General features: G+C 54.8%; 9 protein-coding genes across 9 annotated transcripts; 4 read left to right on the top strand and 5 right to left on the bottom strand.

Annotated features, from left to right (window-relative positions):
• Positions 1-1,669: 1,669 nt before the first annotated feature.
• Positions 1,670-2,736, bottom strand: IWZ02DRAFT_24631 (uncharacterized protein). The gene is made up of 3 exons (XM_066763118.1): positions 2,452-2,736; positions 1,850-2,389; positions 1,670-1,796 (listed from the first exon to the last, which is right to left on the bottom strand). Exons 1-3 carry the CDS (start codon positions 2,576-2,578, stop codon positions 1,732-1,734), a joined length of 732 nt encoding a protein of 243 aa, XP_066627312.1. The 5' UTR covers positions 2,579-2,736; the 3' UTR covers positions 1,670-1,731.
• An 898-nt stretch (positions 2,737-3,634) lies between these two features.
• IWZ02DRAFT_24268 (uncharacterized protein) lies at positions 3,635-7,528 on the bottom strand. The gene is made up of 6 exons (XM_066763096.1): positions 7,205-7,528; positions 7,082-7,153; positions 6,734-7,033; positions 6,049-6,684; positions 5,766-5,999; positions 3,635-5,712 (listed from the first exon to the last, which is right to left on the bottom strand). The coding sequence occupies exons 1-6, from the start codon at positions 7,298-7,300 to the stop codon at positions 4,042-4,044; spliced, it is 3,009 nt and encodes a 1,002-aa protein (XP_066627311.1). The 5' UTR covers positions 7,301-7,528; the 3' UTR covers positions 3,635-4,041.
• An 81-nt stretch (positions 7,529-7,609) lies between these two features.
• IWZ02DRAFT_24232 (uncharacterized protein) lies at positions 7,610-9,753 on the top strand. The gene is made up of 6 exons (XM_066763093.1): positions 7,610-8,004; positions 8,054-8,083; positions 9,040-9,204; positions 9,256-9,326; positions 9,374-9,635; positions 9,689-9,753. The coding sequence occupies exons 1-6, from the start codon at positions 7,774-7,776 to the stop codon at positions 9,689-9,691; spliced, it is 762 nt and encodes a 253-aa protein (XP_066627310.1). The 5' UTR covers positions 7,610-7,773; the 3' UTR covers positions 9,692-9,753.
• A 1,011-nt stretch (positions 9,754-10,764) lies between these two features.
• On the top strand, positions 10,765-12,569 carry IWZ02DRAFT_439999 (putative aldehyde dehydrogenase). The gene is made up of 5 exons (XM_066766806.1): positions 10,765-10,899; positions 10,957-11,356; positions 11,408-11,997; positions 12,047-12,197; positions 12,270-12,569. Exons 1-5 carry the CDS (start codon positions 10,841-10,843, stop codon positions 12,369-12,371), a joined length of 1,302 nt encoding a protein of 433 aa, XP_066627309.1. The 5' UTR covers positions 10,765-10,840; the 3' UTR covers positions 12,372-12,569.
• A 2,321-nt stretch (positions 12,570-14,890) lies between these two features.
• On the top strand, positions 14,891-15,923 carry IWZ02DRAFT_496023 (uncharacterized protein; the record flags this gene model as incomplete). Its single annotated transcript, XM_066770161.1, has 2 exons — positions 14,891-15,223; positions 15,276-15,923. The coding sequence occupies 2 exons, from the start codon at positions 14,891-14,893 to the stop codon at positions 15,921-15,923; spliced, it is 981 nt and encodes a 326-aa protein (XP_066627308.1).
• Positions 15,924-16,558: 635 nt separating this feature from the next.
• On the bottom strand, positions 16,559-17,385 carry IWZ02DRAFT_24147 (uncharacterized protein). Its single transcript, XM_066763080.1, has 2 exons — positions 17,329-17,385; positions 16,559-17,274 (listed from the first exon to the last, which is right to left on the bottom strand). The coding sequence occupies exon 2, from the start codon at positions 17,179-17,181 to the stop codon at positions 16,639-16,641; it is 543 nt and encodes a 180-aa protein (XP_066627307.1). The 5' UTR covers positions 17,182-17,274; positions 17,329-17,385; the 3' UTR covers positions 16,559-16,638.
• Positions 17,359-18,646, bottom strand: IWZ02DRAFT_24030 (uncharacterized protein). Its single transcript, XM_066763057.1, has one exon. The coding sequence runs from the start codon at positions 18,521-18,523 to the stop codon at positions 17,537-17,539; it is 987 nt and encodes a 328-aa protein (XP_066627306.1). The 5' UTR covers positions 18,524-18,646; the 3' UTR covers positions 17,359-17,536.
• Positions 18,647-19,320: 674 nt separating this feature from the next.
• IWZ02DRAFT_486803 (uncharacterized protein) lies at positions 19,321-20,574 on the top strand (the record flags this gene model as incomplete). The annotated part of the gene is made up of 5 exons (XM_066769298.1): positions 19,321-19,448; positions 19,511-19,605; positions 19,656-19,983; positions 20,035-20,417; positions 20,501-20,574. 5 exons carry the CDS (start codon positions 19,321-19,323, stop codon positions 20,572-20,574), a joined length of 1,008 nt encoding a protein of 335 aa, XP_066627305.1.
• Positions 20,575-23,621: 3,047 nt separating this feature from the next.
• IWZ02DRAFT_369328 (uncharacterized protein) lies at positions 23,622-25,878 on the bottom strand (the record flags this gene model as incomplete). Its single annotated transcript, XM_066764424.1, has 2 exons — positions 23,622-25,664; positions 25,723-25,878. The coding sequence occupies 2 exons, from the start codon at positions 25,876-25,878 to the stop codon at positions 23,622-23,624; spliced, it is 2,199 nt and encodes a 732-aa protein (XP_066627304.1).
• Between the last annotated feature and the right edge of the window lie 1,274 nt (positions 25,879-27,152).

Genomic DNA, 27,152 nt, shown 5'->3' with positions numbered 1-27,152 from the left:
AAAAGATTTGACCTGGGGAACATTCGGAAGGAAGATGGTGTGGACCGCACATGCCCGAATGGCCGACGGCATGTCCGTCTTCGTATCTTGGGCATGCTGGCAGCATACTCACATTTGCCCCTGAGCACCCAAGGGTGTACCAGACACCGGACTTCTCCACTGACCCGCAAGCCTCCAACACATGAGGCTGCCGTGCATACTCAGGTGGGGCCCACCATCAGAACCAAGGCGCTTCCAAGTCCAGGGCGATGCCATGTGTCCCAGCCCGTTGGACTGACTTGTCTGAAAGGGTCAAGATGAAGCGTGCCAAACGCCTCAACCGCAATTGGTAAGTCAAACAGCACACCCTCACCGTCTCCAACTGACCCCAGTCTGCTCCAAGCGGGCACCATCAAGATTAATTCTCTCTCCTGTACGCCCCAGCCGTGCGCAATTCCTTTCTTCTGCCTCCGCAGACCCGTCCAGCTGGCACCCAACAGCTCCTAGGCGCCAGAGTCATCAAAAGCCCTCATACGTCCGTGTCCGCCTCAGGACAGGGAAGCCTAATGGGACAACACAGTCCAACACTTTCTTTTGAACCGTGTGCACCTGTCCCACCCACCAAAACGCCCTTCTCTTGCCCGTCGCGTGGTTTTGGGAGGATCGAGCCTGGCAGGTCTAGGCGGCGCAAGACCCAACAGCACAAAAGTCCACAACACCGGTTCTCGCGCCCCAGTCAGTCGTATATGCGGTGGGAGCCTCAGAGACCCATGCGCCAGCTCACCGGTAGTCCCATACCTGTGACGCCGGGGTTGGTCTGTCCTAGTTTTACGGCAGGCCCAGCATCAGCTGTGCAGCGCGGCGTACGTAGTGCAGAGCGGAGGAAGGGCGCAGTAGACTTTCGCTTACTTCCGGGAACTTCGTGTCTGCCTGTTCTGCGTGGGATGCCTTCTGGGGTTGGGCACTTTTTGTCGGAGGGTGTAGTTTGTTGGAATCGAAGTTGCTGGATGGTCTGCTCTGTGCTACTCTCAGACCGGTGTTCAGCGTCAGCGACTCTCAAAGAAAAAACGAGAGCGGGGCGGAAGAATGATGGGGAATCGTGTTGATTTTGTCCCTTTCATTTAGCACGGCCAATAAGGCAGCTAAAATCCCCTTACTACACCCCTCAATGAGACGCAACTCTTTTACATATATACATATAGATTTAATATCAAATACTGGAGTTAGAAAGCCAGAAGATGGACCTTTTAACTGATTACCTAACTGGAAGTTGAAAAAAGAAGAGTTCTAACTCGCTCACGCTGAATTCCGGCGGGAAAGTATGAACGCTCTTTAGTGTCAACACTTAGAGGCACAAAAAGAGGGGAATAGACTATAGGCTTCGTAATCGGACCGTATTAAATGATGAATCTTTTTAGCCTTCGATGTGAGCGGACATCCCGCTCCGCATCAACCTTTCGGGGCACCAAATGTGGGAATCGTTAGGGTTGTGCGGCAAAATGCCAGAGTTGGAATTAAATGGACTCAGGCGGCAAGTCTACAATAAGGCAAAAGGGCGGGGGTAAGTTAAGGTTAAATGCAAGGTGGAGCCTAAATCGACAAGTCTTGGGGCCTCGCAGCGAATCAGCGTCCACGTGGGAACGATTCCACCGAGCGGGAAATGAATCGATTGTCACTCCGGATGGGAAAATATTGTCAGGCTGTGAGCTTCATAATTTCAATTTGTACAAATGTTAAGCTTGCGATACGCACTTAACCAGCATTCCAAGCGCCCCCGCCACCGCCGCCAGATTTCTGATTTGTTGTTGGAGGTGCAGCTGCATCGGGTCAGCGAAAGAACATCCATGGAATCAGAAGATGGGGAACTCACCTGTCAGTCTCGTGCGCAGATTAGTGTTGAGAGCTCTCGTTCTCTCGCCAGAGCACTTTGCAAAGTCAGTATATACTTTCCGAACAAAGTACATTTGTTCATGACATACCCAAACGATCCAAAGCGCATCCGCATACGTGTTGGTCGTGATGGTTTCCTCCTTGCCCTGCTTCGGTTCCCCGAGCTGAGCCACGTAGTCCAAGCTCGGCTTGAGGACCTTCTGGTCTTTGACATTTGGGTCGGGGGTCCAGGAAATTCTGTCCAGTTCGGCAGGTATCCAGCCGGGGACGTAAGTCGCCATGCCCGCCGGCTGAGTGCCCTTCGCAGAGAGCTCGATCTTGATTTCAGGTGAGGGGTATGGCTGGCCGCGCTTACGGGAGACAACGTAGTTTCCTACGAAGGGGGCCTTGAGCTTGAACTGGAGCTCCCCTGTGGGCAGCTGTTGGCCCACAATGTCAGAATCGGACTGCACGGTTCCCTTAGCAACTCCGTTTGAGGAGCCTGTGATCTTGATATCAAGCGGGTTGGCAGGGTCGCATCCTAGTAAATGATGATCAGTAAAGTCGTTCAAAGTTGTCGAGTAAGTGACGTGGAACGTGTACGTGATGAGTCGGACCAGACATAAAAGACGTCGGCCTCTGGATCGGGCCCCACGGCCACGGGGGAAGCAAAGGTTCCTGTGAGTAGCGCTCCAAGCCCAAACAATACTGTTGTTGTTTTCAACACCATTTTTCGAGAATAGTGACTGGTGATCAGCGATTAAAACTTGGATTTAAATCGTGGGGGGAAGGCAGGCACTTTAAGGAGCACCCATGCACAGATTATACGGTATTACCAGCACGTGCCTCGACAGCCAAGATCAAGGATAATACGACGTGTAAGGCAATGCCTCTCATTTGGCTCTTGGCAGTCGTTTGATAACACGAGTAACTGAGCCACAACAACTTTGGATAAAAGGGCTCAGGGAGTCTCGTCAACAAATGATGGATCCAATACTGTTCCCGAATGATCAACTTTGTTGGATTGAGCACACAAAATCAGCCGCGGCGTAAAAACGGGATTGGCACTTACCGCTACCAAGCTCAAGCAGGTCGAAGGACGCGCTCGCATTCGCATTTGGCATGAGCCCTGAAGCGCAAAAGAGAAACACCGCTAATGCGCGAACTGCTGTTGGCAACCGGTTCTCCGGTTGTCAATGCCTAGATACCCAAGTCGGGAGGTTCGGGAGTACTAGCAGGGTTGGTTCGGCGAAGCTCCAGCGGCGGACGGGGCATATGTCCTTCAGGCAGACCATTTTCAACTTTGTGCACTTAGCACAATAACATCATTGGTCAAAGGAGCAGCGGCAGGCTTGCAGCCGTTGCCCGGCCATTGGAGACGAAGCCTGGCTCATGAAGTCAATTGTACGATACTTCGGCTCAGCCTAGTGTTAATTCTAGCTTTGCTCCACTAGTAAGCGCGTATTCTCGAAGCCCTGGGTTTCGCTTACAAATGCTACATGAACCTGGCGTTCAGTTGGATAGAAATTCCAAGATTTTGGACGAAGATGAACGCGCTAGCGCGAGTTGGTATGGATAGAGAACGCTGCGGCCGGGAAGGCTTGTGTTCACGAGTGGAGCGCAAGCCCTCAAAGGCCTCGGGGAATTGAGCGCCTTGGATTGAATATTGGTGGGCAGCAACGGCCGGAGAAGAGAAAAGCCAAGCGTCGAAGGTCGGCAGGGCTAGAATTTGCAATCAAATCTTCAAAGCTTCACAGCGGCTGGTGCAGGGTAAGCATGAAAATCTGGCTTTTCGTAAGATAACCTCTTCTGTTCTTTTTAAGCTATAGACAGAATACGATTAGTGCGAGGCCAATGTTGGGCGCGAAAACAGGAATTGTGCTTTGCAGGCGCGTCATACTTGTGATCTGGGTGCCTTGTATTGTAGGTCGAATCTGTAGATGCAGCTAAGTACTTCAGGAAGCGCAACAGGAGTATATCCATGACCAGCACACGAAAAAGGTCACGATGCGTGATTGGTCAACAAGGTTGGATTTCCGCGCAGCGCACTGACGCGCCATATCCTATTTATCGCCTCGTCGTTGTCAGTTTCCCGGGGGGTCTGAAAGGTATTCAGCGAAGCGTATCAACAAAGAAGAGAAAACCGTGCCACATGTCTTGAGTCCGGGAAGGGCCATACCCAGGGGTCTGCTTTCACTCGGAGGACCCGGCACTCATTACCCCTCTGCCAAACCACTCGCTCACCGTCCCAAACTTGTCCCTACTTCTTAACAAGGCGTCCAAGAAGATGTCATGTCTGTCTGCACTTTCCTCTTGTGCTTTCTTGATTGCCCGTATGGTTGCATTTTGCGGAGCACACTTGGGACACTCGACTTTGCTCATGGGGTGCTCGACATCACGTTCGGAGTCCACATTCAAGCATCTTTGGTGAAATGAATGGTTGCACATGAAGTGGACCGTCGGATGATCGAGCCCGGCACCACAGCTCTGACAGCGGGCCGCAGTAAAGGCAAGAGGCTTGGTATTTAATGCCTCCAGCTCCGCACGTTTCGCCGCTGTGTCTGATGCAAAGGTAGCGATCATTTTCCGGTTTGTGGAGATGTCAGCGCGCTCGCGCTCGATTGTTGTGGCCAGATATCTCTTAATCATGCCCATAGTGGCAACTCCGTTGCTGCTGAGTGTTTGAATGACTTGAAGAGGCGCCATGAGACCGTCTTCGTCAATCTTGCGTAGCACAATGGCCAACTCGTCACCTGCTTCCTCCAGAATGTCGGGAGAGGAGGTGAAATATGCCAGTGCAACGGGATACAACGAGGGCTCCTCGGGGCCGTATTTGCGGAGCGCCTTGATGGCGCCAGATGTGTCCTTGGCAGCAGTATAAGCGCGGAAGATGTCGGCGCGAAGTCCTTGCTGCTCCCGGACAAGTATGGTACCGTCTCTGAAGTTGGTGAGCTCAGAAAGTAGGAGAACGTTTGAACTGTCAATGGAAACGATTTTTCGCTCCACCAATTGCTTTGCCTTGTTTTCCCAATCTTGCTTTTCACTGCCCTTGTTGCTGGCGGCTGTATGCAAATACATCTCGAACAGAGTTGTGTAGAGATCGCCCTTATCGTCGTCGCTCAGGCCCGACGAATCGATACATGCCTCGAGGAACACGATGAATTCATCTGGATGGTCCACGAAGGAGGAAAAGGCTGTACGCGGCTTCGGAACTTCGTACTCAACGGGAGTCTCATCGTTTGTGGTTTCTATGATTTGGGCTTGGCTTGCAGTGGTTTTCTGGTCCCCGACGCCAGGGGATTGAATGCTGTTGGTGTTCATGTAGGGCAGCGGCAGGAGTGCGGCAAGATTTTGCACCGCAGATGTCGCGATGCCAATCCCTCCGGAAGAAGCGGGGGCGTTTTGGATTATGACTGCATCTTTCTTGGGCCGGAAGCTTCCTGTGTAATAGTCGATGAAGATTTGTGTTGTATCTCTTGGACAATGCTCGAGCAGTACCGTTGCGTACTTAATGAAATTTTGGTACGCCTGCTCCGGTTCGAGCCGCCAAATGTATGCTAAAACCTCGGCGTACTTCTTTGAATCTTCAATCAAGATGTCCACGACAAGCTCATGTTCATTGTGTTTTCGAGCCAGGTAAGCAGCTTGGTCGTAGTATCCACCTTGGCGACACATTGAAATTGCGGTATCGAGATCGAATTTTGGGTCTCCGGGCGATTTTATGAACGTCTCAAGTTTCTCTACATCCTTGAGTTTGGCGTAGCAATTCAATAGCAAGGTTGTGTGGTCTGGCGTAGCCCTTTGGTGCTCGTGGAGTTCTTCCAAATACTCAATGAGGTTGTGTATGCGTTGAGAGTCTAGAAACTATGAATTGTAAGCGTTGGATCCAGGAAAGGTGGCACTCGAACCAATCTCACTTTTCGAATGACCTGAGATGGCTCGGTATTGTCGATGGCTTTGAGGTACATTTGCATCGCGGTATCGTAGTCACCCTTCTGATAAAGGTGATCACCGTATTTCCGCAAGATTATGTTCATCTGTGCAGGATCTACACCGGCTCGTTGCGCCATATTGATTGCTAGGGGATAAAGGTTTCGTAGATAGGTCAATTCGAGTCTTTGCTGCAGCGACTTTTCATGATATCTGTAGAGCTGACATACGTCAGCGTGTTGGCTGTCATCAAAACAATTGGCGCCTTACTTTTCCATCTGAAGTGAGGAGAAACAAATCCCCCCATTCCACAAAGACGGTCTGCACTTGAGCAGAGAGGGCTTCTTGATGTGCAATAATGTGCAACTCAGGGTTCAGCAATGTGAAGTTTGAGGTCGAAAAGAAGTCGTCGACTTGGCTACTCCCGAAGGCGCGCATGGTCGGATTTCTTGTGATAGTATTGGCTTTCGGAGGCGATACGACCGCGATGTACTCTTTGTAAGTAGTAATGTTCTTCTTAGGACCTTCGTATGCGAATTGTGGCCCTTTTCCATTCAACCGATAGGTTACTATGGCATCGTCCCGGGCCATAATAACGTCTCCAGTAGTTTTATCAACAGTCATGCAGCCGATTCCACAACCTTGCTCGTCCAGAGATCGGGCGGGCTGTCCCTGGCCCCTGCCCGATATCACGAGGGTTGAAATTCTGCCGGTGGTTGCAATGTAGAGCGTGGTGATGTTCCCTTCGCTGAAAGTAATTCCAGTAATTGGCTCCTCTGTCTCGAAAACGGTACGTTGACGTGCACCACGGTCGTGGATCAAGTCACCTCTTACGACCGTGACAGCACCGTTCGCGAAGCCCACTGCGAGCTGAGAGAGATCTTCCATGGCGGCGAATGCAGAAATCTGCTCCCAAGTTAGCAAAGAAAAGTTGGTCGAGATGTTAGATACTGACAGGGAATGGTTTACGACCATTATGAATGGTCAGAGTCGATTGACATCGAGGAATGCCTGTCTTCTTCTCCAACTTGTCGAGAGCCCATACTTTGAGAGTCGGCTCACTGGGCAAGTCTTCTGCGATCGTGACCAGCAATGGGGTACCCTGAATTTGCTTTATGTGCGTGATGGCGCCGGTTTCATGGGCCTGGAACGAGCGAGCAACCTTGAAGGCACTCGACACGATGCGAACGATGCCATCTGCACTGCCCAGAAAGATATTTTCGGATCCAGACGCAACGGCGGTTATGTTTCCCCTCTAAGATGTGTCAGGTTGGCCTCTTGCGTATCGACGCGGATCGGATACCTCGAAGAGCGACGAGCTCTCATCGTCGGGAAGCTGGACTTGAGAGACATCGAAGAATTTGAAAGATTTCCACTGCAAAAGTTAGCCTAGAGAAAACTGTAGGAAGAAGAGGTGAGGACATACCCCTGGGAGCGCCATTTCGACAGCCCATAGTCCGCTGTAGGAGCTTGTGGATGGAGATAGCTTGATGGTCGCGAGCTTGCGGTAACATGGAGGCATGGCCAAAGCGGAGATCTAATCTTATCTCATCTCTGTTGTGCCAAGACGAACGGGGCCCTGCCGCGACCGCGCGATTGAGCGTCCTGCGCCGTTGTTCAGCGTCTCGTCGCCCTCGCTCATACACTCCACTTCCACCCAAACCCATCTCGCCATCAACCGCCACCGACCTGTCGCGACTACAGCCTGCCCCATCTCTTCTACTGTGTCGCTCGAAACTTGTTTCCTTTTGCCGCGTCTTTCACCTCTGCTCAAAGCCTGGGACCAGCTGCCGCCCGTCTTCCGGCTTGTCGCGCCTGGTGCATCCCGTTCTTGAGGACAGGTCTTTCCAAAGCCAACTCCCACTGCCAGCTCCTCCTTCTGCGCTCTTGCTTGAAGCTTAGCCAGCTTCTAAAAACCCCCTACTCTTCTATCCAGGCTTCAGCCTTGCATCGCCAGCTCTCAAACGACCAACACAACTTCACCGTCGCTCAAAAATGGCCGACAAGCTCAACCAGTCTCTCGACGACATCCTCAAGGCCAACCGCCGCAAGAATGTTCGCGCCAAGGGTGTCCGTCGCTCCGTTGGCGGAAAGCCTGCTGCCAGCGCTGCTCCCGTTGGAGGAGTGAAGAAGAAGACCAAGGTTTCCAAGCCCACCACGCAACCCATCCCCACTGGACCGTCTGCGAAAGCCTCTGGCGACAGCAAGATCCTCGTCAGCAACTTGGTATGTGCATCCGACTCAGACATGGAGATTACTTTCTAACTCGCCTTAGCCTCATGATGTCGATGAAGCTCAGATTAAGGTATGTTGAGCGCGAAGGCCGCTTAGCCTTGGACTCCTATCGCCGTTCCTTTTGAGACGCACGATCCTCGCATCTTCTTTGAGAACCTCCGGGGGGCACATGGAAGTTTTTCAGATACCGCGCGCACATGCTGGTAGACCTCACTCCAACAAGGCAGATCTCTCGCATTCTCTTGCTCGCATTGAAAATTGCCTGATGCAGAGAGCGAGATAGATCCCTGTTGCACCGTCCTGCGTTACATCTACTCCAGCATAGTTGACTGCCTGGCAAGCAGCTCAGCTAGAGAGATGCAGATGGTTGAGAGTGCTGGTCAAGGGGCCCACCTTCACTGGTGATCCCCATCCACAACTTGGACTCTGACACTGTCTTTGGCAGCATTGGTGTCAGCGAGCAGCAGTGAACAGCACAGCATTACACTGGGATTGGAAGAGTCAACCGGTCGGCAACAATCATCCTGTCCCAGAATGTCCACGACTTTTTTGACTGGAACCATGCGGCGGACAATTTAGCCAGCGGCAATGGGCTGATGCAGCTGGCGACTGGTCTACTTTGGAAAAGGCCAAGCGTTCGACGGGCTCTCTTTGCTCCGAGGCCACCAGGGCGTGTTTGAAGACCCTATCGGATCGTAACCGAGGAATCCGGCACTGATCAAAGGGTCTCCAAACCTTGTCGAAGAGATCTGAGTGAGCGACCGATGGCTTGGAGGCCATGCACGGTGTGGATCGCTATCCCGGGATCCAGACAGCTTGCCAGGGGCTTGGCTTACTATTCTGGCTCTTCCGCTTACTAACTTTCACTGCTGGCTCGCTGAACTGATGTTGTTATTGATGTTCCTCTTTGGACCGCCGTCTGGTCGCGATGGTGTCGAGAAGCCGTGCACATTCTTCGCGCTCAAAGACCTTCTGGGACTCGAAACTTTTGTGGTGACTCCCGACTAATCCCATCGTTCTTCATAGGAGTACTTCAGTAAATCAGTTGGACCCGTCAAAAAGGTTCTCTTGACGTACGGCCCCAATGGTCAGAGCCGCGGTGTTGCCACGGTCATCTTCTCTCAGGCTGGTGCGGCGGCACAGGCTGCTGCCAAGTACAACGGAATCAAAGTTGACAACAGGCCAATGAAGGTTAGTGTTGCCTGACAAGCTGGATAAAGCAGGTTTGCTGACAACGTTCAGGTTGAAGTAATTCTCGGAGCCTCAGAAGTTCCCGCCCCGACCCCGGCGAAGTCGCTCTCCGAGCGCGTCCAGTAAGTGTGACCTAGAACGTTTGTTGATCTCCGCTAATATTCCAAAGGCAACCGAAGCCAGCCGCGAAGGCCCAGCCAAAGCCGGCGACTGCCAAGCCGGCTGCTGCGAAAGCGGGCAAGAAGCGTCGTGGCAGGAACGCCAACCGCGCGAAGCCTAAGACGGCGGAGGAGCTTGATGCGGAGATGCAAGACTACTTTGACAGCTCCAACCCTGCCGCTGCGGATGGCGACACTGCCATGGCGACCAACGGAGGCGCTGTGCAGGCAATTGCCAACGGAGGCGACACCGGCATGGAAGATGAGGTTATGGTGAGTTGCACACCAAAGAGTTTTTAAATGTGCCAAGTTGACGACATGAACAGTGAAGGGACGCAGCTCGAAAATCGGATGAGGAGATGACAAATTGAGATGACTCAACATAGGCCCAACTCAAGGCCTGACGTTTACCTTACTCATCGCTACCGGCGGATACCGGTGCTTCTTTCCTCTCACTTGTAAAATGACTTGGGGCGCTCGACGATCAGAATGCTTTCTTCGCCTGGCTGAGAGTTGCCTTTTCTTTTCCTGTTTCTCCAACCAAACCCTTTATTCTCGACGGCGGATTGGTCTTGCCCACGGACGGAATCGAAGTTTGCGAATACATAGAGACGAGCATAAAATTCCAAAAGGAAATTGGCAACCCACAACGAGAACTTGAAAGGCACGCGCCTTGTGACGATGCTTGGCAGACGAGGTAATGGACACGATGGCATGGGTGGGTGCGTCATGTGTGACGTTTAAAAAGGAGAACACAGCCCACACCGCACAACAAAGACGGCGGCGTAAAGGTCGCATTGCGGGGCGGGCTCAAGCTTGGGCTCCCCCAGCCCCAGACGCGGCTGTGGAGACGCGGAGGTGAGGATCAAGAGAGCACGACACGACGAAGGAGAGCCAAGGCGCGCACGACAAAAACGAAAGGTGCTGAATAATTGCCTGATGGAGCTCGTCTACCTCGGTGGCCGGATGAAGGATCGTGGAACCCCCTGCTCGGGCGCTCGCTCGAAGGGAAGATGGCTGGCGAGGCGGTGGTGGGGCCCCTGGGGTGCTCTCGTGGGGCCCGCAGCAGGGCCTCGCTGTTGAGGCGGGCACAACGGGGCGGTTGAGCTGCGCAAAGTGAACAAAGAGGTGGACCTGGATCGCTCAAGACGTCTAGGATGGACGGACCGTGGAGTTTTGCGTGATAAGTAACGGCGCGTCGAGGCCAGACGCTGATTCGCAACAATTACCCCGCCCTCAGCCCGAGGGCCCCTCTCTCCATCCGTCTCCCTCAACCCGAGTCCAACCATCCTAGCCCGGCACCGTCAAGCGCCACTGGCAAGATGGCCGGTCCTTGTGGGGTTGCTTCCTTTGCCAACATGATCCAGTGCATTACTTAAAGATCTCTTCTACCCCGCGTGCATTCCTTCAGCCACCCCTCACACTCGTCCTGCTTTTCTCTTTGTTTCCAAGATACCCCGTTTCTCCCACGTTTCACAATGACTACGACCACTCTCTCGACGCCGTCCACCGGCAAGTACGAGCAGCCCACCGGCCTGTAAGTGTGTCCGCGCTGCCAGAGGCGCTCCCGCAGCTGACGCCGGCTCTGCTACAGCTTCATCAACAACGAGTTCGTCAAGGGCGTCGACGGCAAGACCTTCGAGGTCATCAACCCCTCGACCGAAGAGGTCATTTGCTCCGTACACGAGGCCACCGAGAAGGATGTCGACATTGCCGTTTCTGCTGCCCGCAAGGCTTTTGAGGGCGAGTGGAGACACGTCACTCCCGAGAACCGTGGAAGGCTGCTCGTGAAGCTCGCCGAGCTCTTCGAGAAGAATGCCGACAAGCTTGCTGCTGTGGAATCTCTGGACAACGGCAAGGCCTTGTCCATGGCCATGTCCGACGTCAACATGGCAGCTTCCACTCTGCGATACTACGGAGGTTGGGCAGACAAGGTCGAGGGCAAGGTCGTCCACACCAACAACGACGTCTTCGCCTACGTGAAGAAGGAGCCGGTAAGTTGTACAATCAATTGGTCGTCTCCGCGTCTCTAACTAGCATGCTAGATTGGCGTTTGCGGTCAAATCATTCCCTGGAACTTTCCTCTGCTCATGTGGGCCTGGAAGATTGGCCCTGCCATTGCCACTGGCAACACCATTGTCATGAAGACGGCTGAGCAGACTCCCCTTTCCGCCCTTGTTGCCTCGACCCTCATTAAGGAGGCGGGCTTCCCCCCTGGTGTCATCAACAACATCACTGGCTTTGGCAGGATTTGCGGAGCGGCGATTGCTTCGCACATGGACATTGACAAGGTTGCCTTCACCGGCTCGACGCTTGTCGGCCGTCAAATCCTCAAGGCTGCTGCGGGCTCCAACCTGAAGAAGGTGACGCTCGAGCTTGGCGGCAAGAGCCCTAACATTATCTTCGCGGATGCCGACATTGACGACGCTATCTCGTGGGCCAACTTTGGCATTTTCTTCAACCACGGCCAGTGCTGCTGTGCTGGTTCTCGTATCTACGTGCAGGAGAGCATTTACGACAAGTTTTTGGCTCGCTTCAAGGAGCGCGCTACCAAGAACGTCGTTGGCAACCCCTTCGATGCTGCCACTTTCCAAGGGCCCCAGGTCTCTCAATTGCAGTTTGACCGCATCATGGAGTAAGGCGCCTTCTTTTGCACTGGCGGTGCTCCGCTGACTCTCTGATAGGTACATTGAGCACGGCAAGCAATCGGGAGCAACCCTCGAGACTGGTGGAAAGCGCAAGGGTGACAAGGGCTACTTCATTGAGCCGACCATCTTCTCCAACGTCCCGGATGATGCGAGAATAGGCAATGAGGAGATCTTCGGCCCCGTGGTGGTACGTTCCCCTCTGTCCCACCGGCGGAACTGGACCTCCGCTATTGTAGACTTTGCTAACTCATCGGAACAGACTATTTCAAAGTTCAAGGACGCAGACGAGGCCGTTAGGATTGGTAACGACACAAACTACGGATTGGCTGCAGCTGTAAGTTCACTGGCTCTTGACCAATGACACCTCTCGTCATCCCCCGCTCGCCACCTCCGCAAACGTTCGCAGCTCCGGAAAATCTGTGCTCCGCTCGCGGTTCGGGCTCCTTTGCCCCGAGGCTTTGCCCCATTCCCCCCTCTTTTCCTCCCCGGCCCTTTTGCTATCGCCCCTGCGCTATGACTGACGCAATTCTTTACAGGTCCACACCAAGGACATCAACACTGCTATTCGCGTGTCCAACGACCTCCGCGCTGGCACTGTCTGGGTCAACAACTACAACCAGCTGCACCACGCCCTGCCATTCGGTGGTTACAAGGAGAGCGGTATTGGCCGTGAGCTCGGCGAGGAGGCTCTTGCCAACTACACGCAGACCAAGACAGTCAACATCAGGTTGGCTGGTTCGCTTTTCTAGATTGCCGCGAGCGAGTAGAGCTTTGAGTTTGAGACAGTCAGGGGATTGGCGGTTCTGAGAGCAAGTTCATGAGTAAAAGTTGAATAGGAGTGTTTCGCGGGGGCTTGCAGATGCAATGTCCAGATCACGATTGGAGGTGAGCAACGTGCCGACAAGCCACCTTCTTTTTCTGCGGGAGGGGCCAAGTTGACCTAGTACCTGTAAATATTCACAAGCTTTTTGATTTCATTGAGCCTTGCATCGATTTCACTGAGCCTTGCATCAAACATGCACGCACCATTGGAGTGCGCTGTCCCGGGGCGACGACTTCATTTCCTTTTGCGGCATCCGGTGTCCAACGGCCGCGTCGGCAGGCTATCCTTCAAGCAGCATAGCGCCAAATCCAAACGTCGACCGAAAGCTTGGTTGACCGAAAAGTCTTGTCTCTGAGGTGACCTCATCACTCTTGTCACAACAGTCAATGATAGCCCGCGCTAATATTTTCTTGTTTGTTCGAGACACCGCGCTCTCCATTCCTCTTCTGCAAGGCTCCTCTGCTCTCTGATTCGGTCTTGAAACACGCGGAAGCACGATAACGGCAAATGCGGTACGGGAGTCTGTTGCCTTGCTCACAACCGACAACTCACAAACAACGGTGTCAAGGGACGGCATCATCTTTCCCCCCCCCCCAGCTGCGGAATAATTGTGCCGCAAATCGATCGCTTCTAGTAAAGCTCTATCGACGAGACCAGGCCAGGCCTCGTTGCGAAAGCCAGCGAAGGCGTGCTTCGGGTCATTGTTCACCGGGCTATCACCACACCACCACCGAAAGCCCCGGTAGAGGGTGGCGTGCTCGTTAGGCCTCGCTGTCCGCGGTCGGGGGTTGTACTGTCTTGAGAGTGGTGGCGAGAGCGCAGCTGAGAAGGTTTGGTTCGCTGTTGCGGTTGCGCGAGTTGCTATCCTTGCAGGCTCTAGCTGACATTGTTGATGGGGCCTGTCAGCTTGTTGCTCGATGGGAGTTGTTGGCTTGTCAGGAGAGATTTTGGTAATTGCGAGAAGTGGTTATCGAAACTTTCAATGATCATTTCGTGGCTGCTTGGCCATGGTCTGGAGAAGGACCTCCTGCGCTTTCCAAATTTGGAATCTTGAGTGGCCTGTGCATCGAACTGCTGGAGATTGACCCTGGAACCGAATGGGCTCAGTTCGTAGGCATCGGTCAGGTATCATGTTTTCCTTCGTCAGTCGAAAAGAGCAAGGAAGGACATAGGACTGTCTCGACATGAGGATGATGGTCGCGCCATCAGCTATCAGTCTTTCCCCGCCTTCATTGTCTTGAACGTCGAAGACCACACAGTGTGAGACATCCTCTAGGGAGCAGTCGTCCGCCATCACAGCCTGTCCATACCTGTAGCTCGAACCGAGAAGTGTCCGTCATTTCTTCTTTGGCGGCAATTCTTTCGGGCAGTGTTTTGCGTGTAAGGTAGGCTGTGGGCAGCGAGCAGGAAGGCGCGTCCCTTCCACGTCGACGACCTGAGTGCCGCTGAGCCCATCAGGCACTGTTAGCGCCGCCGTGATCTGAACAACCCCGTTCAATCAATGTCCTTCGCCCTTCGCCCTCCTCGCTCTCTCTCTCTCTCTCGCTCTTCTTTCCTCTCCGCCTTCAGTTCTCCCTCACGACTGCTGCGTCAGTCCAATCGGCAGGATAAAATAAGCAACTTTCAAGACACACTCAGAGATAAAGACCCAGAAAATGAGTGCTAAAAATGGACAGCCCAGTGTCTGCAATCGTTGCGGAGGACATCACAAAACCTTGAGATGCAAAGTGAAAAAGTGCCCCAAGTGTGGTCTCTTCCACGTCAAGGGAATCACTTGCTCCCAAGCTGCCCGGCAAAAGGCCGAAAGAGAAGCTGTCGAAGAGACAAGGAATTTCCAACAATTATCGCAGCGAGACGAGGGCAATGCTTTTGCCAGTGCAGAGGTAACCAGCAAGACTCGGGAAAATGATTTTGGAAAGAGCACGGCAAGTGGTGACAGCGTTGAAAAACAATGCAGTCAGTGCGGATACATCCACGAAGAGCCATGTCGAACGCCGTTCTGTCGCCATCGCTGTTCTCATCACACCACCAAATTCAACTGCTTCGAGGCTGGCGCCATGAGGACACAGAGAGACGCCTTCTATGCGACGAAAGAAAGCAGTGTAAAGGCTCGGTCGGAGCCTCAGCCAGAGCCGAAAGCAAAGCCCCTTCCCGAAATCCAATTGCCGCAACCACAAATCCTTCCAGAGATCCTCCCGGAGCATCTGCGCAAGGTTCGACATGATCAGGATCTGTTTTCGGAAGCGTTGAATTTCTTTTATGAAAAGGATGGAACCGAGGGTGCATATGCTTTCTTCGCTCGATTCAGCGGTGACCAACAAGTTCAACTTCCAATCCGTCCATCGCCACAAGCTTCTAGTCCTATCGTTCGCTCCATTGAAAAGCCCATGGTGCAGCCGCCGCCTGCGAACCATAAGAAAGTCAAGCACCAGCAGCCTTTAGGAGACGATTCTACAGATTGGAGCACTGATTACACGTCGAAAAGTGAAGAGGAGAGTCGGATTCCTCGAAAAGGCGTGCGAAAAGGGCGAGCGCAAGCACAATGATCAGGACGACTACGATGGCCTTTCGAAATTCCAGCACGGACAAAAGAAAAAGGCAGCACACTACGACACAGAGCAGAAGTCCAAGGCTAAGCAGTCCGGGCCGAAAATGGTCCAGCGTTCCAAGAAACGTAAACATGAAAGCGAGAGCGAACTGGAGGATGAAAAGCCTGTCCCTGCGGCGAGGACCAAGAGACGCAACGCCCAAAATGAGAGACAGCTTGTCAATCTGAAGTCGAAGGTCAAGGCCAAGGCCAAGCAACACATCAAGGGAGAGCCCGAGACTAGTAGCGACGACGGCGAGACTAGTAGCGACGACACAGAGACCAGCAGTGACGAAGAATTGCCGCCAAGGCCGAAGAGGCGCAAGGTCAATGATTCGGGATTTCAAAAATCCAAGAGAGAGGCGCCGCAGCCAGAGCAAAAGGTGAAGAAAGAGGAGAAGAAGAAGAAGAAGAAGAAGAAGAAGAAGAAGAAGAAGAAGAAGAAGAAGAAGAGGTCCAAGGAAGCTGCCAACGTCACTGCCACCAAGGCTTCGAAGGAATAGGGGAAGAAAAAAAAAACCCCCCCAGAACAAAAGCACGAGAGCAAGAACTCCAAAAAACACAAGTAGCCGTCACACTTCTCCGCTACGGCCACCATGTCTGATTGATCGCGCGCGGCTTCGGCGATTGTATCCCTAGAGCTGTACCTGCACGGTCACAACTGGCATCGGACGCATTCCAATCGTGGAGTAAACCACGTGAAAAAAAATCGGCCTGGTGAACGATGCCCACAGGTCCACGACCGTGCCAGGTGGAGACTTCTCTCTTCCTTTCCTCGGTGGATCTGATCTGGAGGGTGATGCTGAGATGGGCCCAAGTTGTGTTGATTCCGGAACCTGTGGACGGTACTGGGAGTTTCTGTGGAAGATTGGGGGGGGGGGGGGGGGGGATCTGGGGTCATGAGGAAGTGGTTGGATTGGGACGTGGATGGAAAGTTCTGGACGGTATGACAGCTGCTGCTGGGTTCAATCAAAGTGCCTACTTCCATGTAAAATATTTTGTTTTGCCATTCGGTGCGCCATGCTTGTCCTCGTCATCCAGCAAGGCTTAACCAACTGAAAGACTGGAAAGGGACAGAAAGCCTGCGTATCGAGAAGAGCCAGCAGCTCGTCTTTGCGGCAAAACATTTGGGGCGATCAATTAAGCAAGCAAGCAAGCAGATGGATGGGTGGGTGGTCGATAAGCGTCGCTGACGTTGTCTCCCAGTCCTTCACAGGGTCAGACTGCAGCCGGCGATGGAAACACACTAGCGGCGGCAGAGGCCATTGCTTCCAACAATTTGATGCCTGAAGTACAATACAACACAGAGAGGGTAGAAGGAGGAAGAGCAACGCGGGCACATCTGCCTAGCAAAGCACAGCAACACACGCAATCTGTGATTGTCCTGATTCGCCAGCCCCTCCGCCCGTCCGCCAAACGCCCGTTACAGTAAAGATCAATCGAGTATGGAAGAAGAAAAGGGAGTTTACTTTTTAAGTTTGGGGGGGAACAAGGGGAAGGGGGTCGTCCAGCAAGGGGGAATGACTGCAAGATAGGCGGTAGAAGTATCAGTAAGCAGGCAAGAGGCGAGCGACGAAGAGAGGTGGAAGAGGGGGGAGTGGCAGGTATTTCGAATCGACAAGAAAAGCGCCCGCCGCCCGGGCGCAGCGCGGTTAGGTGGGGGATCCAGGTGCATGGGGGAGGAGGTTTTAAAAAAAAAAACTGGGGGTGGAAAGATACGGACGGACACGGACGCTGGTCCACCCGACAGCTTCTTGACATGTATGTGGGGGTGCCCTCGCCGCGGACCGGAGAGAGGTTGGTGCATGGTGCGTTGCGCACGGGGTTGCTGCTGCCATCATGGTTTGCGGATGTCTGTGGAGTATGAGGTTTCTTGTGTGTGAGATGCCGGAGCAAAAGGTGTCATGCTTAGCGCGGTGCGTGCACGCCTGAAGAGACGCGACGCGAGAGAGACATCGAGGTACCCAGCGGCCAAGCTCTTCCGCTCGCCCGCGTGGTCCCGTACCGCCGAAGCCGCGCGACGGCAGGCGATGCGGTAGTTTGTGTTTTAGTTGCGTGTTTGGATGCGTCGAGGTGGTTGGTTCGGCGGGAGGGTGGGTGGATGATGGGTTGGCGCTCACATGCGCGCCGAATCCACGCTCCTGTCGCGCTGCATGTCGTCTGGCAAGGACCGGCGTATCGCCTCGCGAACGGGGAGGAAGCCTGCCACGCGCCATTTGCTTCCCTCTCCATCCCAACGCACACCACTCTCCTCTGCATCCAAATCGACCAGCACCGCATCCACGTCCTCTCTGCGCGCGCCCTCGCAGTCGCTCTGCTCGCCGCAGAACATGACCACCTCTTCGCGCCCGACGCCCAACCGCGCTAGCATGTCTGCAAACGGCGTCTGCCCTGTCTCTGCGTCTCTCTCGCTGCTTCCCACCACCGTCATGGCGTCGACAAAGTTGGACAGGTACAGGTGCTCGATGGCCCACGCCGCCTGATCGCGGCTCACATCTGGCTCGACACCGACAATGATCTTAGCGCCCGCGCGCATGAGAGTGCGAAACAGCGCCAGCAGGCCCCTCGGCGGCAACAGGTGCGTGTAGTACGTCTTCTTGTAGAGGCGGAACCACGAGTCGAGCTGGTCGACGGCGGGCTCGTGGCCGAGCTTGCGCAAGGTTGCGCCGAAGAGGTTCTTTTGATGGACAGACCAAGGCTGGCCGTTGGCGGAAGCTGCCGAGACGCACGAGCTGTAGGTTTCTTCGAGGGCGGAGAGCGAGGGCGAGGTCGGGGATGCCAGCAAAGACTGCATGGCGCTGAGGACGGCGGAGACGGCGGCTTTAGTTGCTTGTCCGCCCGGGTGCAGCGTGCTGTTGAGCATGAAGACATGGCAGCTTTTGGAGATGAGAAAGGGGGTGAATTGGTCCATCGTGTCGCTGCCGGAGGTGGTCGAGGCCTGTTTCTCGGGCACTTGGAGAAGCTGATCCGGCCGGGGTGCAGCAGGAATAGGGGAAGGCTTCGAGTGAGCGCGTCTGAAGCTAGGCCTGCTGTCGAACATGCCAGGATGGCCCTTTTCAAGGTTGGCGGCGGGCGTGGTCGAGAGGGTGAGGGTGTCGGCCATGGCAGCACGTGGGACGCGTGGTTGGTCGGTTGATTTGCGATTGTTTAGGGTTTGACCTTGGCCTGCTTGTGCTCCGGGGTGTTCAGAAATTTGGAAAGGGTCGCTCGCAGTGAGGGAGATAGATCTCGGATGGGCTGGCGCGGAGTGAGGGAGCGCAGAGCTTTAATCAGTGGGAATGAGAGTGAGGGCGACATTGTTTGGCCAGGCCAGGCCAGGGGGGGGGGGGGGGGGCTGACTGAGAAGCTGATGCAGGGGTGCGGTGCGTCGACTGTCTTTCTTGTCTGGCTGGGCAGCAACGATGAACACGGACGGCTGGGCTGGCTCACTGAGTGAAAAAGAAACCTTTGAACAACCAACCTACTGATATCATCCCCAACCCGACCAGTCGCACAGCCTGTCGGTTGAAGTCGTCATCTGCGTTGTTGTTGCGTTTTGCAAACGTCAGGTGCGACTGTCGATGGTTTGAAACGGGCGTCGTTGCATCCGCGTCCATGATGGTGTTGCGCGTGCGACTTGCAACGGTCAGACCGACTTGGCGAGTACCTAGGCATGGGCAGTGGAGAGGGACACGGAGTGAACGGTCAAGACGTTGGATGTCGCGAGAGGCCATCATGTATGTATGTATGTAGCCTGTCAGGTAAGCGAACGAACAGATCCTTGCCTCAGACGCCTGTGCCGAGGTCGACTTCCCCGCAACATCATCTTGACCGTCTGCTTCTCATTGACAGCACACGCCTCCATTGCCCTGACAACAGATACAGTGGAATTCTTCTTCTTGCTGAATCGAGTTTGCCGGCATGAGCGCAAAGCGCAAAGACATCCCGGCCCTTCCCAAGAGCAAGGAACTTTCGGAACCGCCACCAGACCCAGGCACCTTTGAAGATATCCCCAAGATTCAGCGCATCGCCGATGACTCGGCAGGGCCGTATGTTGTCTCCCGGAGATTTCTTGTTCTACCAAGGCGTCTAACTCATGTTCAAACCCAAGACGGCTTAAGGGTAAAGTAGCCATCATTACCGGTGCGTACAGCAGCTACAACGGCAAGGGAGCCAGGCCGACTGCCAACCAACAAAAGAACTCACGTGCGCCAAACCAAGACATCGACTTGCTAATCCAAATTACTTCTCCGCAGGCGCAAACAGCGCCCTGGGCATCGGGCGGGCCACGGCGCACCAGTTTGCCCAAAACGGCGCAAAAGCAGTGTTCCTGTGCGACTTTGGCGGCGACCACCTCGAGACGCATAAGCGAGAGCTGAAGGCGCTGTATCCAGACGTCGACGTGCACGCCCGCCGATTCGACGCCGCCGACGAGGCGTCGGTCAAGGGCGTCGTCGAGGAGGCGCTGAAAAAGTATGGAAGACTGGACGTCATGTTTGCCAACGCCGGCATCGCCCAGGGGGAGCATCTGTTTGACACCGAGGGCGAGAGCTTCATGAAGTCGATGCGCGTCAATGCTCTCAGGTACCGCGGTCCCCCTCCCCACCAATCGCTCCAATCCTGACAAGATCCAAGCGTCTTCCTGGCAGCAAAGTACGCAGCCAAAGCAATGACGGTCACGTCGGCCAGCAAGCCGTATCCGTCCGGGTCGATTGTGTCGACGGCGTCGGTGGCCGGGCTGCGCTCCAATGCGGGGGCCACCGACTACTCGGCCTCCAAGGCGGCCGTCATCTCCATCATGCAGACGGCCGCCTTCCAGCTGACGGGCTCGGGCGTGCGCTGCAACGCCATCTGCCCGGGCGTCATCGAAACCGGCATGACCAAGGCCATGTATGACATGGCCCGCGCCCGCGGCACCCAGCGCCGCATCGGCCAGCTGAATCCGCTGCAGCGCGGCGCCGTCGCCGACGAGGTCGCGCGCGTCGTCTTGTTCTTGGCCAGTGATGAGGCTAGCTACGGTAAGTTTCTTCTTCGGTTGTTGTTGAGAAGCGGGAAAAGCCTTGGCTGTCGTATGTATGTACGTTCGCTGACGCCACAACAGTCAACGGGCAGGCTTGGGCGGTGGACGGGGGCCTGAGTGCCGGACACCCCTTTGTGCCAGGGAAGCTGGCATAGGGGCTGTGGAGAGGGAAGACAGGTGATGAGTACGTGAGGCGGAGGACGAGGACGAGGGACGAAGAAGGCGTCGACCACGAGAGTCACATAATGTACAGTGTAAGCCATACGACATGAGAACGATGACCATTTGACAGCATTCCTACAACTTCTCCGTTGCCCCCTCCATATCTCTCCAACCACCTCCCTGCTATATTCGTCCACCCTTCCAGGAAATCCCAACTCAACAGTTCCCCTCCATTCCACCGGTCAGACCTACCACGCAGGCTCGCTCGCGATGCAGGGCAACAGTCCGGCTAACGACCAAGCGAACCAGTCCGTCAACCGGTCCGTCCATGTCTAAATGCCTTGGCACAGCAAGCATGTAGCCAACCTACCTACCTTGCAGGAGAAAGAGGAGCGACAGCAAAGGAGGGGGGCGGCGGATAGCCAAATAAAGAGGTGAAAAAGGAAGGGAGCAAACACCATCGCAGTAATTACACATGTACATATGCCCATACACATGGACAACACCAGTGAGTAGCGCCACGCGCACAAGAAGCATTCCATTCTTTTGTAGAAGGAAGAAAAGCTGCCTGCCTACCTACCTACCTACCTACCTACCTACTGGCACAGTACCCCGCGCTTTCGTCATGCCGCGCAAGTAGGTAGTTAGATAGGTAGGTAGGTAGATAGTAGTGTGCCCGGTGGGACGAGCGAGCGAGTAGGAAAAAAAAAAAAAAAAAAAAAAAGGGGGGAGGTTGGGGTTTGCACGTTAGGTACATGCTAGCTACCGTACCTTCCTAACCTGATCCCAGAAGAGTGCGGCCGTGTAAGTAGGTAGGGCAGCCATATAGATAGCTATGTAGATTGATTGGTATGCAGCAGAAAGGGACAACAAGTGTATGCACCCAGGCAGCCAAACAAACACCTACTTCCCTAGGGTACCCAAGTAGTCAGTCATCTAGGCACATAGCCAACAGCGCAGTTCGCACAATACTACACTACACTACACTACCTACCTACCTACCTATCTACACAGCTAGCTGCATGCCCGAGCAGCCGGCTCAGCGAGACCAACCCGACAAACTCCAACTACGTACCTTGCTCGCCCGACTAACTACCTTAGCTACCTAGCCACCTCCTCACTTGGCTACCTACAGTATCTAGCTATCTAGCTATCTAGCTACCTAGCCACAGCACACACGCGCGCGCGCGCGCGCGCACCGTAAACCAAACCCAAAGAAACACACATGCAGCTGACAAAAACGAACAGACATGTTTGTCTGTTTGTTTGTTTGTTTGTATGTTTGTTTCGTTTTTCCCCGCGCGCCCGCGCCCGCGCCCGCGCGAACGACGACCGGCTTGTCTGTCTTGCCTTGCCTGACCTTGCCTGACCTTGCCTTGCCTTGCCTTGCCTTGCCTTGCATCGCGTCGCATGGCATGGCATGGCATGACATGACACATGTAGCTACAGTAGCTCGTCGACGTTGCCCAACTGCCTGCCAACCTGCCCTACCTTGGCGCGAACAGAACAGAATAGGCTACTCGCCCGACCACCGTTCGAGCCCAATGCCATGCAGCTGCTTGATGTGGCTACGTGGCCTGTACATTGTAGCTAGAGAGTTGCATGGCAGTGACATGACGACGATGGAGTGAGGGAAAGATGAGGAAGAGGAAGATGCAGCGACACGCAGAAAAAAAACCATGTCAGGAAACTTGGTGGACCGGCCTTTTATATTGTTGGTAGGTGGTAGGTGGGTATGTAGGTGGGAGGTACTTTTCAGGTAATCTAGCAAGTAGCAATGACGATATACCGTACATACCGGCCGGCCAGGAGCGCAGGTGGCCTTCCCTACCGTAACGAGAAACGGAGGAGTGATGATGGCACTTCTTCTTCTTCTTCTTCTTCTTCGTTTTACCCCAACGTGTCCTCCTCGTCTCATCTCGTCTCTTTCTCTCAAAACATACAGTTGTGTGTATGAATATAGCAAGCACTTGCAAGACTTTCAAAAAAGGAAAGAGGAAAAGCCAAAAATAGCAAACAAAACTCCAAAAGCTCTCACAAGCCGAGAGGGGGAGACAGCCCCGTCTTGCTCCATCCAATTCCATCCCATAGCCGAAAATTGTGTGCGGTCCAGCCAATACTGATGACCCATTTTTTGTAAACACGGCTCTTTCTCCATATCAAACCCGTCCAGGACCGTGCGAAAATGTGGTGGATGAAAGAAACGTAAAACTGTTGTGCTTAGATAGCCAGACCATGCCGCCGCAGAGAGCAAAGAAATGACCCAATCGAGGGAAAGGTGTTGAACATATTAAACAATGTACTGGATGTTGGTTGGCAAAACTTGCAGACAATTGAAACCCATTTGTCTTTCTCGTCTGTCTGTTTTGAAAAAGATTAGCCGAAAAAAGGTTGAGGAAATCGTCGCATTAATATTAAAGTCGAGTATTGTAATGACTGTTCAGGGAGTGAGGGAGACAAGTAGACACTGTCTCCAGACGCCGAAATCAACGAATGATGAGCTGATCCGTGAGGAGGCCCGAGAACGCGCTTCTGGAGAGCGAAGCAGGAAAAGAAACCGCTCCCTTTCCCGTCTAATTCGCGTCGAAGCTGTCCGCGCCGGGAAAAGGCCCCGGATTGGCGTATTAAGTAGCAATGAACGTATCAAAGCATCAAGCTGATCCAAACGCATCGAGTCGAGTCAGATGGTGGACAATGGCCGTTGTCGCTCGCTCCGGCTGAAGAAGTACAGACGGATCATCGATTCAAACAAGCTCCGACGCCGACGCTGCCACCGTCCCAGAGAACACCATGGAGACAAGGCCGCGAAAAGATTTTGGCAGAAAGATCAATCAAGTAATGCGACAAACAGCAGCTTCGGAGCTGCAAAAGTATTCGCAGATCGGCTCGCCTCCAGAGCCGGGGTATATCCAGGAGGCCAAATCCGTGAGAGAAACAAATGTGCAGAGACATCAACAACCAAGATGCTCGTGCCGTGTTCGAAATGGTCCGAGTCTGTCAATAAGAAAAGCCTCTTTGGCATGCAAAAACGAGAGCGCGCTCAAGCCTTGAAGTCGCCAGGAGTTTGATTCGCAAAAATGTAGCTCTTTGGCTGAGACTCGCGCCGCCTAGGCGCATTGCCCCCAAAGCCAGGCGGATCTGGCGGCGAGTACTGATGCACAAACAAGTCCTGCTGCATGTTTCCAGGCATGTGATGCATATCGGGACCCAGGTGCATCTGCTTATCCATTGAAGACGGGTCCTGCGCAAATTGCATGGATTGGGCTAGATCCATCTCGCCGGTGTTGATGATGGGCACGCCGGGATGCATGGGGAAGTCAAAGCCAGGTTGAAACATGCCGGCCTCGGGCATCGACGGTCTGCGGAAAGAGTGGTGGTGGTCCATCTGAGGCTCGCCAATCGCGGGATGAGGTACGAACAAACTCCGAGGAAAGCTCTGCTGAGTTGCAGGAGCAGATTGCGGAGGCGTGTCTTTGAAAGTCGGCCGAGCCGCCATCAGCGATATCAAGGAATGTGGGGTCTCGGGCGGCGATGCGCTGGAAAAGACAGAAGTCGAAGGAGCCATGCTAAAAGCTGAACTTGGCGCATCGACCTGGCTGAGGTCTTCGTGGCTATGCATGCCGGCGCTCCCTGGTGGACAGCTCCAGGTCGGAACACCTGGTGTCAGAGGCGTAGGTGGAGCCAGCGACGCGCTTCTTGCCATGGGAGGGCCATTGATGTTGGCATTGCCATATCCAGAGAGCACATCGTCATTGAAAGCAAACTGGAGGGGCGAACGCTGAGGAGGCCCTGGCATTGGTTTCTGAATGCGCCCGCCACCGCTAAACAGCCCGGTAGAGCGAGTCTTGCGGACGCGCATGTTGGCCTTGAGGTGTTGATTGGAAGCGCCGGGAGAAGAAGGCATTCCGCCACTGTACGATGCACTGCGCAACGATGCTTGGCCCAATGCCGCAGGCCGTGGTCTTTGCCTCCGCGCCGCGATGCTCGAGGATTGGTCATGTTTGAAGACCATGTCGGAGCCGGGCCCTTGAATGTCAACGTTGCTCATCGACTGGCTGAGGAGCCCCGCGGGAGAGTCGTTATTGGCAGAATCATCCGCAAAGCCCAACTGGTGGTTAAAATCAGGTGCGCTCGACATGAGCGTCTGGTTCGACGTGTTGCTGTGATGATACATTTCTTGACCAAAATTTTGCATCCATTGGGTATCTGTCGGATCAATGCTTCCTGACCGTTCGTGGGCGATTTGGTTGGACGGAGTGGCGCCTCCGTCGTCCATCCAACCGGACTGCAAAGACGTCGCCGAAGAGTTGGCATTGTTGAGAGATTGCGGACCGGAGCAAGGCGAAGCGGAAGTGGACAAGGATTTACGGGCAAATGAGGCTGGCGCGGATGAGGCGAGGGCGTCAAACTCAAAATCCCCGCCAGGCATTCCCCCAAAGCCCCCACCAAGAAGATCGGCCGGGCCGTGAAAGTCGGAAAATTGAAGCTGATCCTCCGACATGTTGGAAAGGCCCGCGGGATCGGAAGCCATAAAAGGGGCATCCATAGGAAGGCTTTGCGACATGGAGAGGCCGTTGGTGGTGTGCACGTCGTAGCCGGCGCGGGCCAAGGAGGCCATGATGCCGTCGTAGGATCCTGGCTGAGTCGATTCCGATATCGATTGCAAGGCGTGTCCGTGCGGACTGCTGTAGTCCTGGGTCGCTATTTGGGGCATGCCCATTTCTGGAGAGGGAGCGACGGCGAATCCATTGCCGGGCAGCGAGGACGAGGTCATGTTGGAGTTGGCGTAAAAGTCTTGAGGTTGCGACTGCTGGGGAACCTGCATCATGGGCCGCATAGGAAGCTGTTGCGATTGCTGCTGAGGCTGGTGAGGCTGGTGAGGCTGGTGCTGCTGTTGCGGTGGCTGTTGGAGTTGGGGCGGCGACGGCGACGGCGGCGGCTGCTGGTGCTGCTGGGGCTGCTGGTGCTGGTGCTGGTGCTGCTGCTGCATCTGTTGCTGCATTTGCTGCTCAAGCTGGTCTCGCTGCGCCTGGGCCTTTTTCAATTCCTGCTTAACCTTTGCGCGACGGTTTTGGAACCAGTTCTGAGCATTGTCAGCACGGGAAGCGGAGTGGACCCTGACGCGATATCCGGCAACCTACGTTGATCTTCTCCAGGGGCACGCCCAGGGCCTCGGCGAAGCCCTTTTTTGTCGAAGTACTCGGCTTGTTCTGCTGCTGAAAGTGTGCCTCGAGAATGTCGTGTTGCTCCTTTGTCAGGCGCGGTTTGGCCTCCTGGCAGACGGGGTGGGGGTGCATGGGATGCTGGGGCAGCCTGACGTTTGGTTCGGACGAGACCTTGATCAAGTGGTGGTGAGGGTGATTTGGGTGGTGAAGCTGGTCGGGCGGGTTCGGGGCGCCATGAAAGGCCATGGCGGCAGCGTACTGGGCCATGATGGCCGATGGTGGTGTTGTCGGATCGCGGCTCTGGTGGAGTGGAGCAAGTGGTGGTAAGGTGGAGGGCAAGGCTGCGTACGGGGCGAGGGGAGGGAGGGAGGGAGGGAGGGAGGGAGGGAGGGTCAGGTTGGCAGTGGGTGTGGCTTAGTCGAGGGAGTGGAGTTGAACGGGGGGAAGAGTCGGAAGCGGACGTTTGGGACAAAATGGGAAGGAACGAGCGACGACGAGCAGTAAAGAAAGGTTGGTCGAGGGAGAAAGGACGGCAAGAAAGGAGGGCTGATTGGGAGCGAGACGAGACGAGACGAGGCGAGACGAGAGAGAGAGAGAGAGCGAGCGACGAGACCGACCTGAGCTTGGGCTGGCTTTAGCGAGAGCCGTCGAGTGGAAGGACGACTGGGGAGGGAGGGAGGGAGGGAGGGATGTGTGCGTGTGCGTGTGCGTGTGCCCGGGGCTAGGGCCAGGACCAGGACCAGGACCAGGACCAGGACCAGCAATGGATGGCAGCCCGCAGCACAGCGCAGCGCAGCCGCAGAGCGGGAGAGGAAGAGAGAGAGAGAGAGAGAGAGAGAGAGAGAGAGAGAGAGAGCCCAGAGAGCCCAGAGAGCCCAGAGAGCCCAGAGAGGAGCGAATTTGCCCGCCTCCGCCGCCGCCGCCGCCGCAACGCCACGCCCGCGCTCGGGTCAACATGTGCCTTTTTCCCTCCCGTCGTCACTGGGCTGGCAGTGGTAGGTGTAAGGTAATGTGGGTATTCTTGTCATCGCGTCGCATCGCCTTTTCTTTGCGCAGCGCCTTCAAGCACGGTCAAGGGGTCCTGCTCCAACCTAGCTACCTGTATGTACCTTGCAGCTGCCCATCCCATCCCATCACCTTCCTTGCCCAACTCCCAGCGCCAGACCCTCAGCCTCCGCCCAACACCAGCCAGCTGCCGACCCGACCATAACCACCATCTGCCATCTGCCATCTGGCACCTGGCACCTGGCACCTCACCACCATCCACCCACCCAGCTCCCCAGCCCAGCCGTCGGCTTCCATTCTGATTCGCTGCCCCCCTCGTCATCTCCCGTCGACAGGGCCCCGCGCTGACTGACTGACGGAACTGATCAATTCTTGTTCATCTTTTGATTCGTGTCTCCAAC

Source organism: Phyllosticta citriasiana (genome assembly GCF_038021145.1).
Source record: "Phyllosticta citriasiana strain CBS 120426 chromosome Unknown IWZ02scaffold_1, whole genome shotgun sequence".
Classification (NCBI taxonomy): Eukaryota; Fungi; Ascomycota; class Dothideomycetes; order Botryosphaeriales; family Phyllostictaceae; genus Phyllosticta; species Phyllosticta citriasiana.
Note: the sequence above shows the minus strand (reverse complement) of the source record. Positions and strands in the feature narration are given on the sequence as shown.